Raw genomic sequence first — 16,682 nt, 5'->3', positions numbered from 1 at the left:
TATATATATATATATATATATATATATATATATATATATATATATATATACATATATATATATATATATATATATACATATATATACATATATATATATATATATATATATATACATATATATATATATATATATATATATATATATATATATATATATATATATATATACATATATATACATATACATACATACATACACGAGAGGCCTTAAAGTCAATAAGTAACATGAAAATATTTTTCACAACTTGTTTATTCCACGTGTTTGTGTGTAACAACTGTTATTTTTCAACATAATCTCCATTGCGTTCAATGCATTTTTTCCAGCACTTTACTAAGGCCTGGATTCCTCAAGAAAACAAGTACAAAAAGTTTTAATTAAAACAAAAGCCGCGTCGATGTTACACAATGCCTAGATGCAGCTGTGCCTATAACGTCGATGTTATAGGCACAGGACATTCCTATTGATTCGATTACTTGATGTTATTTTTGTGCAAAGTGAAAATATATCTCGGCAATTTCCCGTGTGTGGCGACGAATTTTTAATATATCTCGGCATTTTCCCGTCTGTTATTTCAGGCGGTGTATGACTGACCATGCCGCGATAAAAAAAAAAAAAATCTCGGCAATTTCCCGTGTGTGGCGACACGTGAACGAAGCTATGCTCCTCTCTCCACATTATTGTGACGACGTATAAATTAAATATTTCATCGTGACGATTGTCATCAAATGGACGAATTTTTAATATATCTCGGCATTTTCCCGTCTGTTATTTCGGGCGGTGTATGACTGACCATGCCGCGATTTAAACAAAATATATATATCTCGGCATTTTCCCGTCTGTTATTTCGGGCGGTGTATGACTGACCATGCCGCGATAAAAAAAAAAAAAATCTCAATGGACTTGAAGTTACAGGCCTTTGAGAATTCATTTCGTTCTCTAAAGGGCAACTTTCATCGGAATTTCTTCCCGTTTTTTTTCAACCGAGTCTAAAACTATGTTAGCGACTGTGAAAAATGAAATGATATATCGAATTTGATTTGAAATAAAACTGTGTGAGAGAGGAAGACACCACGGGCCTACAAAACAGGCCTCAAAGCTATGCGAGTTAATAAAATGGTGGATATTTGTTTATATGAAGCCTCTCCCACAATGGGTGGAGCTATGGTTCCCAGAATGGGTGGAGCTTTGAGGTTTTGTCTTCTCTGCAAGAAGAACAAGAAGAACAAGAACAACAGCAGAGGGCACTCTATGACCAGCGTCTTGCGACGTGGCTAAAAATATATATTTTGGCTGCTTGTGTAGCCATTCGTGCACCGCCTCTTGGACCTCTTCGTCGGATCAGAAAGTGGTTCCAACAAGCGCCTCTAAGTGGCCCAAAGATGTGGTAATCCGAAAGGGTGAGGTCTTGTGTGTAGGGTGGATGAGGAAAACACTCAGAATGCAGGTCCTCGATTGTTGCAGCTGTAGCGCAGGCAGTATGGGACCCGAGCATTGTCATGCCGCAACAAAACACCGGTATTGAGTAGTCCACGACGTTTTGATCTGATTGCTGGTTTCAGGTGATTTTTAAGGAGGTCGCAGTATGATGCACTGGTGACGGTGGTCCCTCTGGGCATGTAATGCTCTACAAGAGGGCCTCGGCTATCCCAGAAGAGCGTCAGCATCACTTTTCCAGCAGACGGCACCAATCTTTGCTTGCCCTCTTCGTTTCTGGCTCAAAGCAGTGGACCCAGCTTTCATCCCCAGTCACTACGCGCTGTAAAAAAGTATCGCCTTCTGTTTCGTAACGTCGCAGAAGTTCTTCACTTGTGTCCACTTACCGTTCTTTCATTTTGGGTGTAAGTTGTACGGGCACCCACCTTGCAGAAACTCTGCGGAACCCCAGCACCTTGTGAATGATATGTTGTGCTGAACCATGGATAATGTTCAATTCGGAGACCACTTCATCCAGCGTAATGCAATGGTTTTCCCTTATCACGTGCTCAACTCCTGCAACCATTTCTGGTGTGTTGCCTGTGTGAGGCCGGCTTGAGCGAGCAGTGTCTGCCACACTGGACTCTCCACTTTTAAACTTCCTGTCCCAGTCGTACACCTGCTGCAGCGATAAACATGCGTCACCATATTGCATCTTCATTCTACGATGGATTTCACTGAGATTCACACGATCACTTCCCAAGAAACGGATGACAGAACGTTGCTCCTCCCTGGTTCATGCTTCTAAGGGAGCTGCCATCTTGGAACTGCTCTACTGACATCATATGCTCAATGTTGCCAGATCTAAAACAGGCAAGACATGCCTCTTACCAATAGATTTAACATATGTTGTCTACAACTACACACATTACATTCTCGAATTTATATCGCCATTTAAGGATACTTATTGACTGGCCCTCGTATATTAACGGCACTCAAATTGAATAGATAACAAGTGGGGGAGCCTTAATCAATATGGATTATCAACCAGGAAGAGATATGCAGAAGTATTATAGACTATCACTCAAAATGGGCTGTGTCCAATAATCATGTGGGTTTGAAAACTTTATTCAAAAAGCTGGTATTTGATGATTGCATGAGTTAAAAGAAAGATAGCACACCATGTTTGTTAGCAGAGTGAAGCTATCAACTTTTAGAACCTTTTATGTACAATCTACCTCCATTTTCTCCTTCCTCACACCCCAACTTGAGTGTGAATAGGATCACAGAAAAAGTGACGTCAATCAGCAAACAGTTAACCATAGTTGGTTTAATTTCCTTTTGGTTCTTTTTTCATGTGCACATGGATTTGGCACATTATATCCTGCTCTACTACGTTCCCTAACCCTCAATCCTCTCTCCATCGCTCTCTTTCCTATGTCCCCTTCTCCAACCCCTCCCCATCACACTAACTTGTTTCTTTCCACCATCTAGTCAACTTCACAGCATTTCCCACTGGGGCCTCACAATGGCCTTTCTGAAGAGGCATTTGCTTACCCAAGCTGCAAACAGCGTCTTGTGCCGACCTCAGGAAATACGGGCCCATCATTTATATTCGTAGCACATCACTGAGACACCTCTCAACAACCCATCCTCTACCCAAAGGCACAGCACCTCAAAATGTTAAAGTAAATTTGAATACCAGAAATGATCATGAGGAAGGATGATGAGGAAGAGAAGAGTACATGGAACACCAGAGCACAATGAAACATCATGCTTGTTGGTAACACATTTGCATCATGTAATTAAGAAGATGTAAAATGAAATGATGTAGTTTCCTTTCAACCAAATTTGTTGTTTCCTATCAAGGGATAAAGTGTGTCAAAATGAGGTAAGTCAGTTGGGCATTCTGTTCTGTATTATGAAATCTTAGAAGTCATTAGTTTGAGTTGTGGGTTTGAATAGGTTTTAGAGAGTGAAGAGTACAATGAAGAGTATCTGATTACTTCGATCAAATATATAGTTGACACCTAGATATGTTGCCAAAAAAAGATGTAAAACAAAATAAATAAAAACAAGTCAGGAGACGACGATGGTTCACGAGCGAGAGGTATTCAATGACAAAGGACGGACTATAACCAAAACAGGTCCGGACAGGCCAGGCGAGGCCAGGCGATGTCAAAACGAAGGTTACTGACCTTGAAATGAGATAGAAAATAATGAATAATCAGTTATGAGGTTAGTTAGCTACACAATACCGAAAGTTCGGTTCGATTCCGACAACTTTGAAAATTTGACCTTTGTGACCTTCAAAGGTCAAAGGTCGAAGATTCTGAAATTTGTTGTAAAACTTGTATTTCATGATGTATGTGATAATATAAGATCATGTACGACATTTCACCCTATCAGGAAGCGAACAATGTAATAAAACCATCAAAAATCGACTTTTCTAAATTTCGTGACCTTGACCTTGGGGCGAAAATGAAAAATCGAGCTCCGTGAGGCTAGACACATGACATTGGCCTAACCAAATACCGAAACCCCTGTCAGATTCCACTAAACCCCTCGGAGAAGATGTAGCTTGAACTGGATTACCCCCAAAAAAGACATCTTTTTCGGGCGTGGCTCCGCCCACAATGGGCGCAATACGCCCACTCTAGGCAGGACACAACTCGATCATGATATCAACATCCCATCCAAGTTTCATCAAGATCGGATTATATCATCGGGTAGTTATGCTGCGGACAGACAGACACACAGACACACACCCATGACGAATAATATAGTGGTCACTCTGTTTGATAACTCGTGAAGCAATTGTACCTTTGCATCCTGAGATGGAGTCTACCAATACAGACAACTATAGGTTTGCCTGGCAATACCAAGTGAGTAAAAACCTCATGAGGTGGAGATCTGAGATTGAAACCCCATACTTATCAATTTGTCCCTAATGTTCTTGTAATTCAGGTAAAGTGCATTGATGTCCTTTAATGTCATTGTCATGTGTGTGTGTCTGTGTGTGTGTGTGTGTGTGTGTGTGTGTGTGTGTGTGTGTGTGTGTGTGCGTGCATGAGCACATTCCAGTGGTAAAAATACCACGAAAGAAAGAAAATAAATAAAGGAAGCCTTTTATTCATGCACTGGTTGAAATAACTCAAGAATGGGAGATTCAATAAGGAGTGTCTTGCATTGTAATTTATGCCCCTGCCGCTAAAAGAAAAGAAGAGAGTAAAATGCATTTAACACCTTGTGGATTCATTTTTTTTTTAAATGATTGGGTGTACTTACCATGGATTATAGTACATGAAGATAATTTTAGATTGAGGAACAAAGTACAGGTTGTCCACAAAGTCTTGTTCCATTTTTTAAATTTTATTACAACCAAACGAAGATAAATACAGTGATGCGGTTTTTTGCATTTTGTCACATGATTGAGAATGTTTCTTGGTTTCTTCATTACACCTCAAAATGTGCACCTTTAATGGCACATGGCACATCCAAGCAAAAATCCACTTCAATCCACGTGTTGGCCAACATGTCCCTCGTCACACTGCTGATGCGAATGGTTATTTTTGAACAAAGTATTTCAAAGTCAGCAAAAGATGTGTGGAAAACAATCCTTGACCTACCGCAACAACAAGAAGTCTAAGGGTGTCACATCAGGAGACCATGGAGGCCAGGTTGACTGCCCCCAACACGTCCAATCCATCTACCGGGAGAGTTATTGGTCCTAAAGGATGCACTGTCTGCATTCAATCTGCATGAAGATGTCTTATGGACAACTTAATTTTGTTATATCAGAATTTTCCTGTAGGTTTGTCCTGGGTACCACAAGCCTTAATCCCCATTGGGGAAAAATCTGCAGAGATTGCAATCCCATATAAATTCCTCCAGCATGAATAAAATAGACAAAGTACATGTTTTTATCCTATTGATATCATTTGTTTTGAATTTTGTTTTCCAATTTTTTTTGTTTGCTTTCTTTTCAACAAAATATACTTCCTACAATAACAGCTGGCCTGGAAGGATAGCATAGATGTATGTGCACTCACACCTGTGGTTAAAATCTCATCTTTGCTATAAACTGCTGTCCTGGTGTTTCGCAAGCAGGGCTAGGCCTCCATGTGTGCTGTCAGTTGGATGGACATTAAGCTGGGCATTCCGTTTCCCAGCATTAATTGGTGGGTATTAAAGATCCCACGGTGTCCTTCATGCAGAGCAGGCAAGCTATCACTGGCACCCTGAAGAAAGTACAAATTATTTATCTAACCTACAAGGGGCACTGCATCATATACAGGAAGCTAGGCTGATTATCATTAAAGCTTGAAAAATGAAGGCACCACCAAAATGTAATGGCAGCTGAGTGAGCAAGGCTCAAGTCCAAAGTTTTTTGTTGTTCGCAAGGTAATGATAAAAGTAATGCTGGGTCTTGCCATCCAGATATTGTAGTCGCTTTATCCCACCACTCCAATCCCCATTGGAGGGGAGCAAACACCTGGCACCTGATGTCTGCACAATCATGGGCGAAGACCACTCGGTGGTCAAAATGTCGGATCTGAACATTGCCTATTGGGTAGCTTATACTAATTAGTCGTGCCTTCATCTTTTTAAAATCTAAAACAATGTATAATTAAATAGAACAATGTGACTGTATTGCCAATATGCCTCCGCATAGTCCCTGCCCATGACGATGGGTAGATGCCCTCGTTCACTGTCCTAAAAATAAACAAGTTTCGTTTAAATCCCTTCAGCTGTTTTCAAGTATCACATTTTTACCACAGCACAGGTTTCACATTGATTGGTGAAGCGTTTTTGGAGAAGGAATTATTTTTTAAACATAGGCTTTCAAGCTAATATGGCTGCCAAACCACGTGACAAATGACATCAAAAATTTACACTCCGCATATGTAACCTATGACGTCATCATTTTCAAACTATATGCAACAATGGGCTCAGATGACATTTGTAAAATTTCGCATCGATAGGGTAAGCAGTTTCAGACATAATTATTTTATATTTCCTTCAATCCAATATGGATGCCAAACCTTTTGACCTACGAAGTCATAGATTTAATATTTCAATACTAATGGGTCAGAGATCATGTGCATGCAATTTCAGATTTTTAGAATAAGGCATTTGATTAAAACATTTATGGCTGGTATACCACTTCAATGATGGTGTCATCATTATCATGCTTTTGTTCCACATTGGGAGTACTTGACAATGTGCCAAGATTAACATTTTTCCATTCAGTGGTTTCCGAGAAATAATTTTTTCAATTATTTGTGTTGAGTTCATGATGGCTGCCATACCACGTGACCTATGACATCACAATTGCCATAAAAACATTCTGCCTGGGTGTCACTCCTATCCTGAAAGTTTTGGCTCAATCGGACATGTGGTGACTAGAAAAACGAGGTTTAGCCCGTATGGACGGATGGACGGACAACCCGCAAACATAATCCCTCCGGCCACTTTCAGGGGTGGAGGCATAAAAATAGAAACTATTTAAAAAGCATTAAAAACTGTCAAATAATGAAAAAGTAATATGCCTTTCAGTTATAATTGCTCACATAATTAAAATAAATACATTGCCTGTATATTATAGCTCCAGATGCTTCCTTAAAAATTCCGAGAGTCCAAGTGGAAACCTCCATTAAATTGTGATAACAGCATGGCTTTGCCCAATGGCACTGTTACAAGTATAACGAAGGGTTGCCTTTGAGTCATCTCGTCTAGTCTCAATTGTGGATAGAAAGGACTCAATTGCAAACCATTATCCTGGCACTTTGCTGACAAGGCACAGCATGAAAATGTGGGCAGCCCTTCCAGAGGATGTGATTCCAACTGATCTATCTGGTAGCATTTGGCTGAGGACATGTCAAAGCCAAATGTGTCCTTCAAAATAAGCAGGTTACAGTTGGAGCTGCGATCAAGTTAGGATTCCTGCCCTTGATGAGAATTGCAATGGCAGATCCCAGTGATGAAGTTGTGATCTTTATAAAGGTATATTATCTGCTATAAACAAGAAAGAGCAATCAGAGATTGCAGACCCTCGCCAGGAAGTGTTTGTGTGGTGTATTTTGTGTGGTGTTTATTAGCTGCTGTGTTTGTGTTTATTGACGACGTGGATTTATGTTCTATCCAATATGGCTGCCGAACCACATGCCCAATGACGTCGTCAATTTAATTCTCCTGTAAAATCTTTGTGTAGATCATGCTCAATAAATTTCAAACTGATTGGATCATGAGTAATACTTGTCTAATTATGATTTCAAAATGAGGGCACTGATGACATCATCATGAATATATTGTTATGTTTATGTGGGTAGGGAAGAGAATACCATAGGAGGGGTAGGATTGAATAGGAAATAGCATGGACCGTGTGACGTGTCGGAAAATATAGCTTAATGTTGTGTTTAAATGTGCATCATATGGGGGATGGTGCCGTGCAATCCTCAGTCATGGCTGTCGTCTACCGCCCTCCCAAACCACACCCATTATTCCTGTCTGACTTCTCCTACTTTCTGACCCAGCTATGTTCCCTCTCCCCCTCAATCCTCCTCCTTGGTGCTAATTAAAGTAGGGTTTAAGGTTAATTTCCCCTGTACATTTACAGCAAAGACCCACCCAGGAGAGGCGGAGTGACCGTGATTCGGTAGGGGGGAGGGGGAGGGAGGGGGTAACAGGGCCGGCAGGCCACGCCTACTGAGTGACACGGCCGGATGGCATGGGCGAGCTCAAAGAAACAGCTTCGCGATTGGTGAGTGAGAGCGTGGGCTGGAGCAAGCAGCTTCGTGATTGACTCTCGCCGGTAAAGAAGAAGAGCGCTTGGTTCTTGTTGGTCAAGAAGGTTGGCCATTTTGGTGTTCCTGAAAAGAGCAGTTGGTGAGATGGATCGTGAGGGAGCTTCGACTATTGGGCTCTTTGTGTGGGCTGGTGGGCGCGCTGTCTTTTCCGAAGTGGAGGAGAAGCAAAGAGGGCTGTCTTCATGACTCGCCTCATCCCTGGGTGCACACGGCACCTTCTATGCATGGTGTTGCCGCCATTTTTTTGCCGCTGCTCGCTTGGTGGCCCTGGGGCTTCGCCAACTGCTGATAGATACTACAGGATCCCTTTTGGGGTCAGTTGAGTGTGCCGGACGGTGAACTTTTCTTTTCTTACCTCTCCGTGTGTTCGTATTTGTATCTGCATGGAGGTACCTCAAAAGTTAGCATTTTTAACTCAGCCTTATTTTTCCTTCCGCACATTTATTTGATTATAAATCCTTATTGTTGCATTTTATTACCCTCGCTGAGGAGAGGGTATTGCATTTGAGTCCGTTTGATATTTTTTGGACAATAGTTGTCCAACAAAATGCTATATATTTTTTAGGTCAAAAGGTCAAAATAGGCCAAAGGTCAACCACTTTTTCAAATTTCTAAAATCCTCAATTTTTATCTGACTTACTTGAAATTTGAATACTATTTTCATATCAGCTAACTGAATTCAACCACCAACTATTTTTGAGATCAGCATAGGCAAAAAGGTAAACATAGGCCAAAGGTCAAACACTTATTTACAAATTTCGAAAAACCTCAATTTTCATCCGATTGACTTGAAATTTGAATAGGATTTGCATATCAGCTAACTGAAACCAACCACCAACTATTTTTAGGTCAACATAGGCCAATAGGTCAACATAGGCCAAATTTCTAAAATTGTCAATTTTCATCCGATTAACTTGAACTTTGAAGACGATTTGCATATCAGGTCACTGAATACAGCCACTAATTATTTTTGAGGTCAAAGGATGCTCCACTGAATGCCATTCTACTTTGTTCTGTTTTGCCATGTGTCGCTCTATGAGTGATTTTTCATTTGTCTTTGTCTATCTGTCTGTCTGTTTGTTTGTCCACACAGAATAAATATGATTTTCTCTGCAACCGTTGGACCGATTGACAGGAAATTTTCACAATAGGTGCAACTCCAACTCTGGAATTTTTATTGATAATTATGACATCATAGGTTACGTGGTATGGGCGGCATCTTGGAAAAAACGAAAAACTTTGCACCTTTACATCTCCGAAAGCGCTGGATCGAAAAAAAATGAGACATGGCTCATTGTAAAGAACTCTCCATGTGACTTATGACCTATAAATTCAATTCTACTACATAGTGTAAATATTGTGGCAAAAATGAATTTTCTTTGTGTACAACAAACAAGTGCTTACTCACTAGCCAAGGGCCACCAGTGGTGTCACTAACAATGTGCGGAAAATATGTTGTAGCAGCAACCTGATCCTTCGATCTGAGTCTGTTCAGCCATAAAATCTGCCCAAGGTATTTATATCTGCTCTTCCTAAGCTGCTTAACACTGGCAGCAATTCTGTGGGATAGCCTGCAGAAATTCTTTGGAAAGTCCTTGAATGACCAGAGAGCAGTCAGAAGGCATTACTATTCATTGGGCATGACGGTGAAACGAATCCTCCTCGAGCCTTTTCCTGAGAAAGAGTGAAAAGCACAGAACTTGCATTTCCTTGAATAACAATACAGAAGCAGACATTCATTTAAACTCCTCCATGGCTTCAGCTATCCTCCCAGGAGGAATCTTTCTCACCTGCTCCCCTGAACCTTAGCGACGACTTGACAATATGGCTCTGAAGCTATTCGTTATCTGGCAAATTTCCTGCAAACACCATGTCCGTACAATGTTTTTGTATTTGTTGTGCAACATAAGCGAACGATTCAAAGATGTTTATTTTAAAATGTTCCCAGATTTAACTTATTGAAACAATACCAACTTCCCCTCCACCCACTACAACACCCTTCATGACAAGTAACCTTTCAGGTTTATAATTGCCATGGCAACTCCATCTGGCTTTATTAATGGCAAAACTTCAATGTGAGAACATCAAATTATTATTATTATTATTGCATTCTAACACGAGTGTGTTCAAATCAGCATGCAATATGGTGATTTATACCTTTGCCAACGAAGATGGACACAGGTTATGATTTCACACCTGTTGGTCTGTTTGGTTGTCTTTTAGCAGGATATCTCAAAAATTATGGACGGATTCAGACGAAGTTTCATAGACAGATTGGGTATGTGACAAGGAAGAATTGATTTCGATTTTGGTGCAAATCCAGATCCTGATACGTAAACTTTAAAGTGATTCTTCACCATTGAGTGATTGTGGCAAAAACGACATAAAAGCACAATATCTCAAAGAGTTGTGGACGGATTATGATAAAACCTGGAGGATGAGTTATGTAGGTGACAATAACAAGCCAATTAATTTTGGTTCAGGTTTTGAAGCAGATCCAGCCGATCAGTGGGATACAAAATTTGTAAACAGTTCAGCCTAGCAGAGGAGGTACGCGCTCTTCCGAGTGCTTTGTAGTTGATGCATATTTTTTATGTCCATTCGAAAAGCAGCATTGGGATTTAAAACCAAGATGCCTAAACCCAAGCATTTAATGCTCCTTACTAACACAGCATTACCTTGATGTTTTGGGGAACACAAAGCAGGCAGGTATGGTATGGCATACCTGATTGATGATACTCTTCTATTGAATTTCCCAGATCCTGGTTTTTCTCTTCCAGGATTTCAAAGTCTCTTGTAGAATGAGTATGGTGTGCAGTATATCCAGACTCAATGTGGACTGTCAAAACAAAACAACAAATGAAAAGATAGACTTACAGAGTAATTTATTGGTTTCCACACAAATAGGTACAGTCACGTGAAAAAGTAAGTACACCCCATGTAAAGTTTTGACTTTTTCAACATATTTCAACATACAGCTATTTGATCTTCATTTCAACAATATTGATAGATAAAGGTGATATAATATAACAAATATCATGAAACATTTACATTTTGTAGTCCATTGTATAATTTAAATAAACATAAATGCAAATTTCGCATGTGGAAAAGGTAAGTACACCCTTGGCTCTTATAGGTGGTATTGCCCCCTTTGGCAGAAACAACCTCAAGTAGGCGTTTCTTATCACTGTCTACCAGTCACTGACATCGACTGGGAGAAATGTTTGCCCACTCCTCCATGCAGAATTATTTTAGCTGTGTGATGTTTGAGGGGTTTCATGCATGCACAGCTCGTTTCAAATCCCCCCACAACATCTCGATGGGATTTAGATCCGGGCTTTGACTTGGCCATTCCAGAACCCTCCGTTTCTTTCTTTTCAGCCATTCCTTGGTGGATTTACTAGTATGTTTAGGGTCATTGTCATGTTGCAAGGTCCACCTTCGGTTGAGCTTCAACTTTCCGACAGATGGCCTCACATTATCCTCAAGCACCCTCTGGTACAATGAAGAATTCATAGTGGATTATATGATGGCGAGCTGCCCAGGCCCTGATGCAGCAAAGCTGCCCCAAACCACAATATTTCCACCACCATGCTTTACAGTTTGTATCAGGTTCTTGTGGTCAAATGCTGTCTTTGGTTTTCACCAAACATGTCTTCTGGTACTGTGGCCAAATAGCTCTACCTTTGACTCATCTGTCCAGAGCACATTGTTCCAGAAGTGCTGGTCTTTGCCTCGGTGTTCATTGGCAAACTTTAGTCTTGCCCTGATGTTCTTTCTGGACAGCAACGGTTTCCTCCTGGCACACCTCCCATGCAGATCAAATTTGTGCAGCCTCTTTCTAATGGTAGACTCGTGCACTTTGACATCAACAGTGGCAAGAGCTACCTGTAGGTACCATGATGACATTCTGGGGTTCTTCGAGACATCTTTCAGCATCTTGCGGTCTGCTCTTGGGCTGAACTTGCTGGGGCGGCCTGGCCTGAACAAGTTGGCAGTTGTTTGGAATCTTCTCCACTTGTAGAGGATCTTCCAGACAGTCGAATAATGGATTTCTAATTGTTTGGAGATCTTTTCAAATCCCTTCCCAGACTCGAAGGCATCTATAACCTTCTTTCTGAAGGCCTCAGAGAGCTCTTTTGATCTAGGCATGGTGCGCCGCACACTTCAACAACAAAGAGCAAACCAAACTAAATGTCTGAGGTTTAAATAAGACAGGTTCCTCCAAGATCCTCTCCAACGATGTTCTAATCATTTGCACCTGAGCTGGTGCATCTGATTCTAATTTTAGGTATTTGAAGTAGTGATAAATGTTGGGGTGTACTTACTTTTTCCACATGCGAAATTTGCATTTATGTTTATTTAAATTATACAATGGACTACAAAATGTAAATGTTTCATGATATTTGTTATGTTATATCACCTTTATCTATCAATATTGTTGAAATGAAGATCAAATAGCTGTATGTTGAAATATGTTGAAAAAGTCAAAACTTTACATGGGGTGTACTTACTTTTTCACGTGACTGTATGTTCAATAAAATTCCCAACACATGCCAAAACTAACCAGAGCAATACCGTCAGGAAAACTAGACAATATAGTTTGATGCATATGTGTCGATGGATATACCACGTTATATGTCAAACCAATATTATATTTGATCTCAATCAAAGGTCACATGCAATATTAAAGGACACATCAGAGGGAGACAGAGAGTACGGGAGAGAAAAGATATAAGAAGAAGATAGACAACATCAGATGTTTCATACTGGAGGTATGGTCTGCATAATGGTTCTCAAAGGGCACATGACCTTTGACCTATGGCCTTTTGAACCCAAAATATAATGAGTTCATCTATCTATTACATTTTATACTTGTGCCAAGTTTGGTTGAAGATTAATCGTGGTCTCACGTTATCGTAGTAATAAAAAAACAAAAACGGATGCTCGCCCGGACAGGCGAACAACCCGAAAACATAATGCCTCCAGCCTTCGGCTGTGGGGGCATAAAAATATGCAACAAACCAAATGGCCAAAGGAAGCCTTTATGCACATATATCTCATGCTGTCCTGGTGAGACCCATGGAAACCTCATGACGCAACAACAAACAACATGCATTTTAAGGCCATTTTCCCTGCTAGAGCGGGGGTTAGCCATGGAAACATCATGAGAAAAACAAAATAATAAAATAAAGGGAAGGATTAAATTCAATTTTCAATTCATGGTTTTATTATCAAATCATCGCAGCCAGAAACTGAATTGTGAATGATTTACAATATAAAATGAAAACCGAGATAATGGGAAAAAATTAAATTGCAATGACTGTAATAACATCTACAAATAAATCAAATACAATTAACAACAAAAACACAGTCCATGTACTCTTAATTACGTTTAGACTGCTGAGACCCATCAGACCTTTGACGATCCTTTAAATGCCTCAAGACCCTTAAGACCACGAAGGCCCCTGAAGACCCAAAATACCCTTAAATACCCAGAAGACCCAAAACACACAAAATAACCCGAACACCCAAAAGCCCCCGAAGACCCAAAATAAAATGAAAACCCCAAAGACCAAAACCTAAAAAAGACCAAAACCAAAAGACCAAAATAACAAAACCAAAAAAAAGACCTGAAGACCCAAAAGATCCAAAACACCTCGAAGACCACAAAGACCCAAAATGCCCTGAGCCCAAAATACCCCAAAGACCCAAAACACCCCAACCCAAAAGACTCAAAAGACCCCGAAGATCCAAAACACCCCGAAGACCCGAAAGACGCCAAAAGCCCAGAGGATCCGAAAGACCCCGAAAACCCAAAATGGCCCGGAAAGACCCAAAAGACCATGAAGACCCAAAATACCGTGAAGACCCAAAACACCCCGAAGACCCAAAACATCCCAAAGACCCAAAAAGACCCTGAAGACACAAAACACCCCGATGACCCAAAAGACCCGGAAGACCCAAAAGACCCCGGAGACCCAAAATACCCCGAAGACCCCAAAATACCCTGTCGACCCAAACGTCCCTTAAATACCCCAAAGAACCAAAATACACCAAAAAACCTTAAAGACCCAGAGGAAACAAAAGACCCTCAAGACCCAAAAGCCCCTGAAGACACCGAAGACCCAAAATACCCCGATGACCCAAAACTGGGGCAATACCCCTGGCGCTCACCTGGTAGAATAAACAGTACACAGCACTGACTAAAGGTATTTTAATCCAATTTCAATCATTAGTGTTGGAGCATTTGTTTTCCCATGGGCATTTTGTGAACATTTTATTTTCTTGGCTGGAAATTGTAGTTTAGAATGTTGGAAAACAAATGAAATAGGGCGCCAATTTTTTTCAGCGAGTTTTAGTGTGTTTTTATGCAAATCAATTATGACGTCATTTCTCGCAAAGTATACAAGTATCCGAATCGTATAGCGCTGAATAATTAACTACGTAAATAAGGGTACGCGTTGCACACGTATAAGTCTATGGGAGGAGCGCGGTTCAACTCACCACCATGCTCTGGTCATACAAATTCCTGGTTCTTGTTCATCATTTGAACAGCTGATACTTGTGGATTGTTCTGCTTATTGTAGGTCTATAAGGGTACTGTGCCTGAAAAAATACTGTGCCCTGGCATGCCCCCAAAATTTGACAATGGTATGTATTCAGTTATTTCGCTCCTAATACGAGTGAAAATGTGTCAAACTTGCCTCAGATTTTTATTTTGTACTGTTATTACTATTATATAATTATAAGTGAATTGGTCTTTCGTCACAACAATTAACAAATCTGAATAGCCCTTTATTATTGTTAGATCACTACAAAAACAACTCATGTTTCTAATGTTGTAACTGTCTATGATTGAAATGCAATACCTAAAATGTGATGTCAATCTTTATGCTTTCTTTCAGGTATCTCAAGACTATTGAACAATTAAGAAATAAAAGGCACGCCCAAGCAAACCATTACTACCGTGAGATTCAACCATGGAGAGTCCTCCTGTGAAATGACCACGGATATAACTTTTAAACGACTACAGTATGTGTATAATATGTCAGAAAATATCTAGTGAGTGGCTTGTGAAGGAACCTGATAAAGGAACTTTAAAGAACATTCTTCACTATGTGACAGACCGAGCAAAATATGGTGAAATTGTCTTCCATGAAGCAAGTAAACGGTAGGAAAATGCCACTGAGGATACGCTAAAACGTGACGGTGCAACTTATCCTGTCAGTTGTAGAAAAGATCTTGTGAATTTACAGAAACTTTCCAGGGCCAAAAGAAGATATCAAGAAGCACTCACTTCCAAGAACGCCAACATACTATTGCGGTCATCAGGGCGGCCATTGACTTCGTCATCCCCTCAAGAATTTGAGCCTGCAGGATCTTCATAAAACAGCGCCCTTCCCGTTCGTTCACTGCTAGATATGACAAGAATCTATGCTTTTTTTGTCAAACGCATAAAGAGAAAGAACCTGTCCATGCTATACAGAGTGCAAGCCGTGGAAAGCAGCTTCATGATTACGTGAAAAATTGTGACAAAGATATCTACAAAGTGTACCTAAGTAGTGCTATTCATTCCGAAGATGCACTCTCCATAGATGTGAAATTAGATCGAATTTGCTGGCAAAATCACGTTGCTCGCGGTTCTGGATGTTCAAGTTCTGGTACCGCCTCTAAGAAACATTCGATAAATGAGAAAGAGGTTGCTGCCAAGGTGGAATATCTTGATATCATACGAGATTTGCTTGAAAAGAGTAAGATACTATCGATGGATGCTGCGCATACAGCTTACCTGACGATCTTAGAAGAACATAACTGCGAGATTACGCCTAGTCGTAAAAGCACGCGACATTTGCTCACAGAAAATATTGAGGGCATTGACTTTATCCCTGCCACACGTCGAAATGAGTCAGATCGGTTCTGTTTCAGTGCAGCTAAGATAGCCGCAATTGAAGCAGCTCTCTGTGAATCCAATATCAACGATGACATGAAAATGATCTTCAACTGTGCCAAAGTTCTGCGAAAGGACATTCTTGATGCCCCACGTTGGTCTTTTGATGGCACACTAGGGTCAGATTTAAGTGCAAACATTCCTACAAGGCTTCTTACATTTCTCCAATGGATTATGAGAGGCGTGGCAACTGAGCTCCCAACTGAAAAGCGCAGAAATTACGCAAATCAGAAAGCATCAACGATAGCACAACATATTATGTATGAAGCAAAATCTGACAGACAGGTGCGCTACCGGCCAGAATCAACAGGAGAAGAAGCTTCATTTCGCCATCAGCGGGAGTACCCTGTCCAAGTTGGAACTGGCATCTTTGTTCACCAAAGAACTAGAAGCAAAACATTAATAGACTATCTTCACCATCTCGGCTTGTCTGTAGACTACGACCGTATATTGCGCATTGAAACGCAACTAGCACAGGCTGTTCTGAACCGTTCTGCTGAATATGA

General features: G+C 40.5%; 1 protein-coding gene across 1 annotated transcript in view; it reads right to left on the bottom strand.

Moving 5' to 3' along the window:
* Window positions 1-16,682, bottom strand: part of LOC137436117 (adhesion G protein-coupled receptor B3) — a 999,412-nt gene that overhangs the window by 488,846 nt on the left and 493,884 nt on the right. Inside the window, exon 3 of the mRNA XM_078786591.1 lies at window positions 10,951-11,064. Within this exon, the coding sequence (XP_078642717.1) occupies window positions 10,951-11,064 (114 nt within the window). The remainder of the gene's footprint in view (window positions 1-10,950; window positions 11,065-16,682) is intronic.

This window comes from Myxine glutinosa, chromosome 11, assembly GCF_964187855.1.
Source record: "Myxine glutinosa chromosome 11, kmMyxGlut1.1, whole genome shotgun sequence".
In the NCBI taxonomy this organism is placed as follows: Eukaryota; Metazoa; Chordata; class Myxini; order Myxiniformes; family Myxinidae; genus Myxine; species Myxine glutinosa.
The sequence above is the reverse complement of the archived record's forward strand: the minus strand, read 5'-3'. Positions and strand labels throughout refer to the sequence as shown.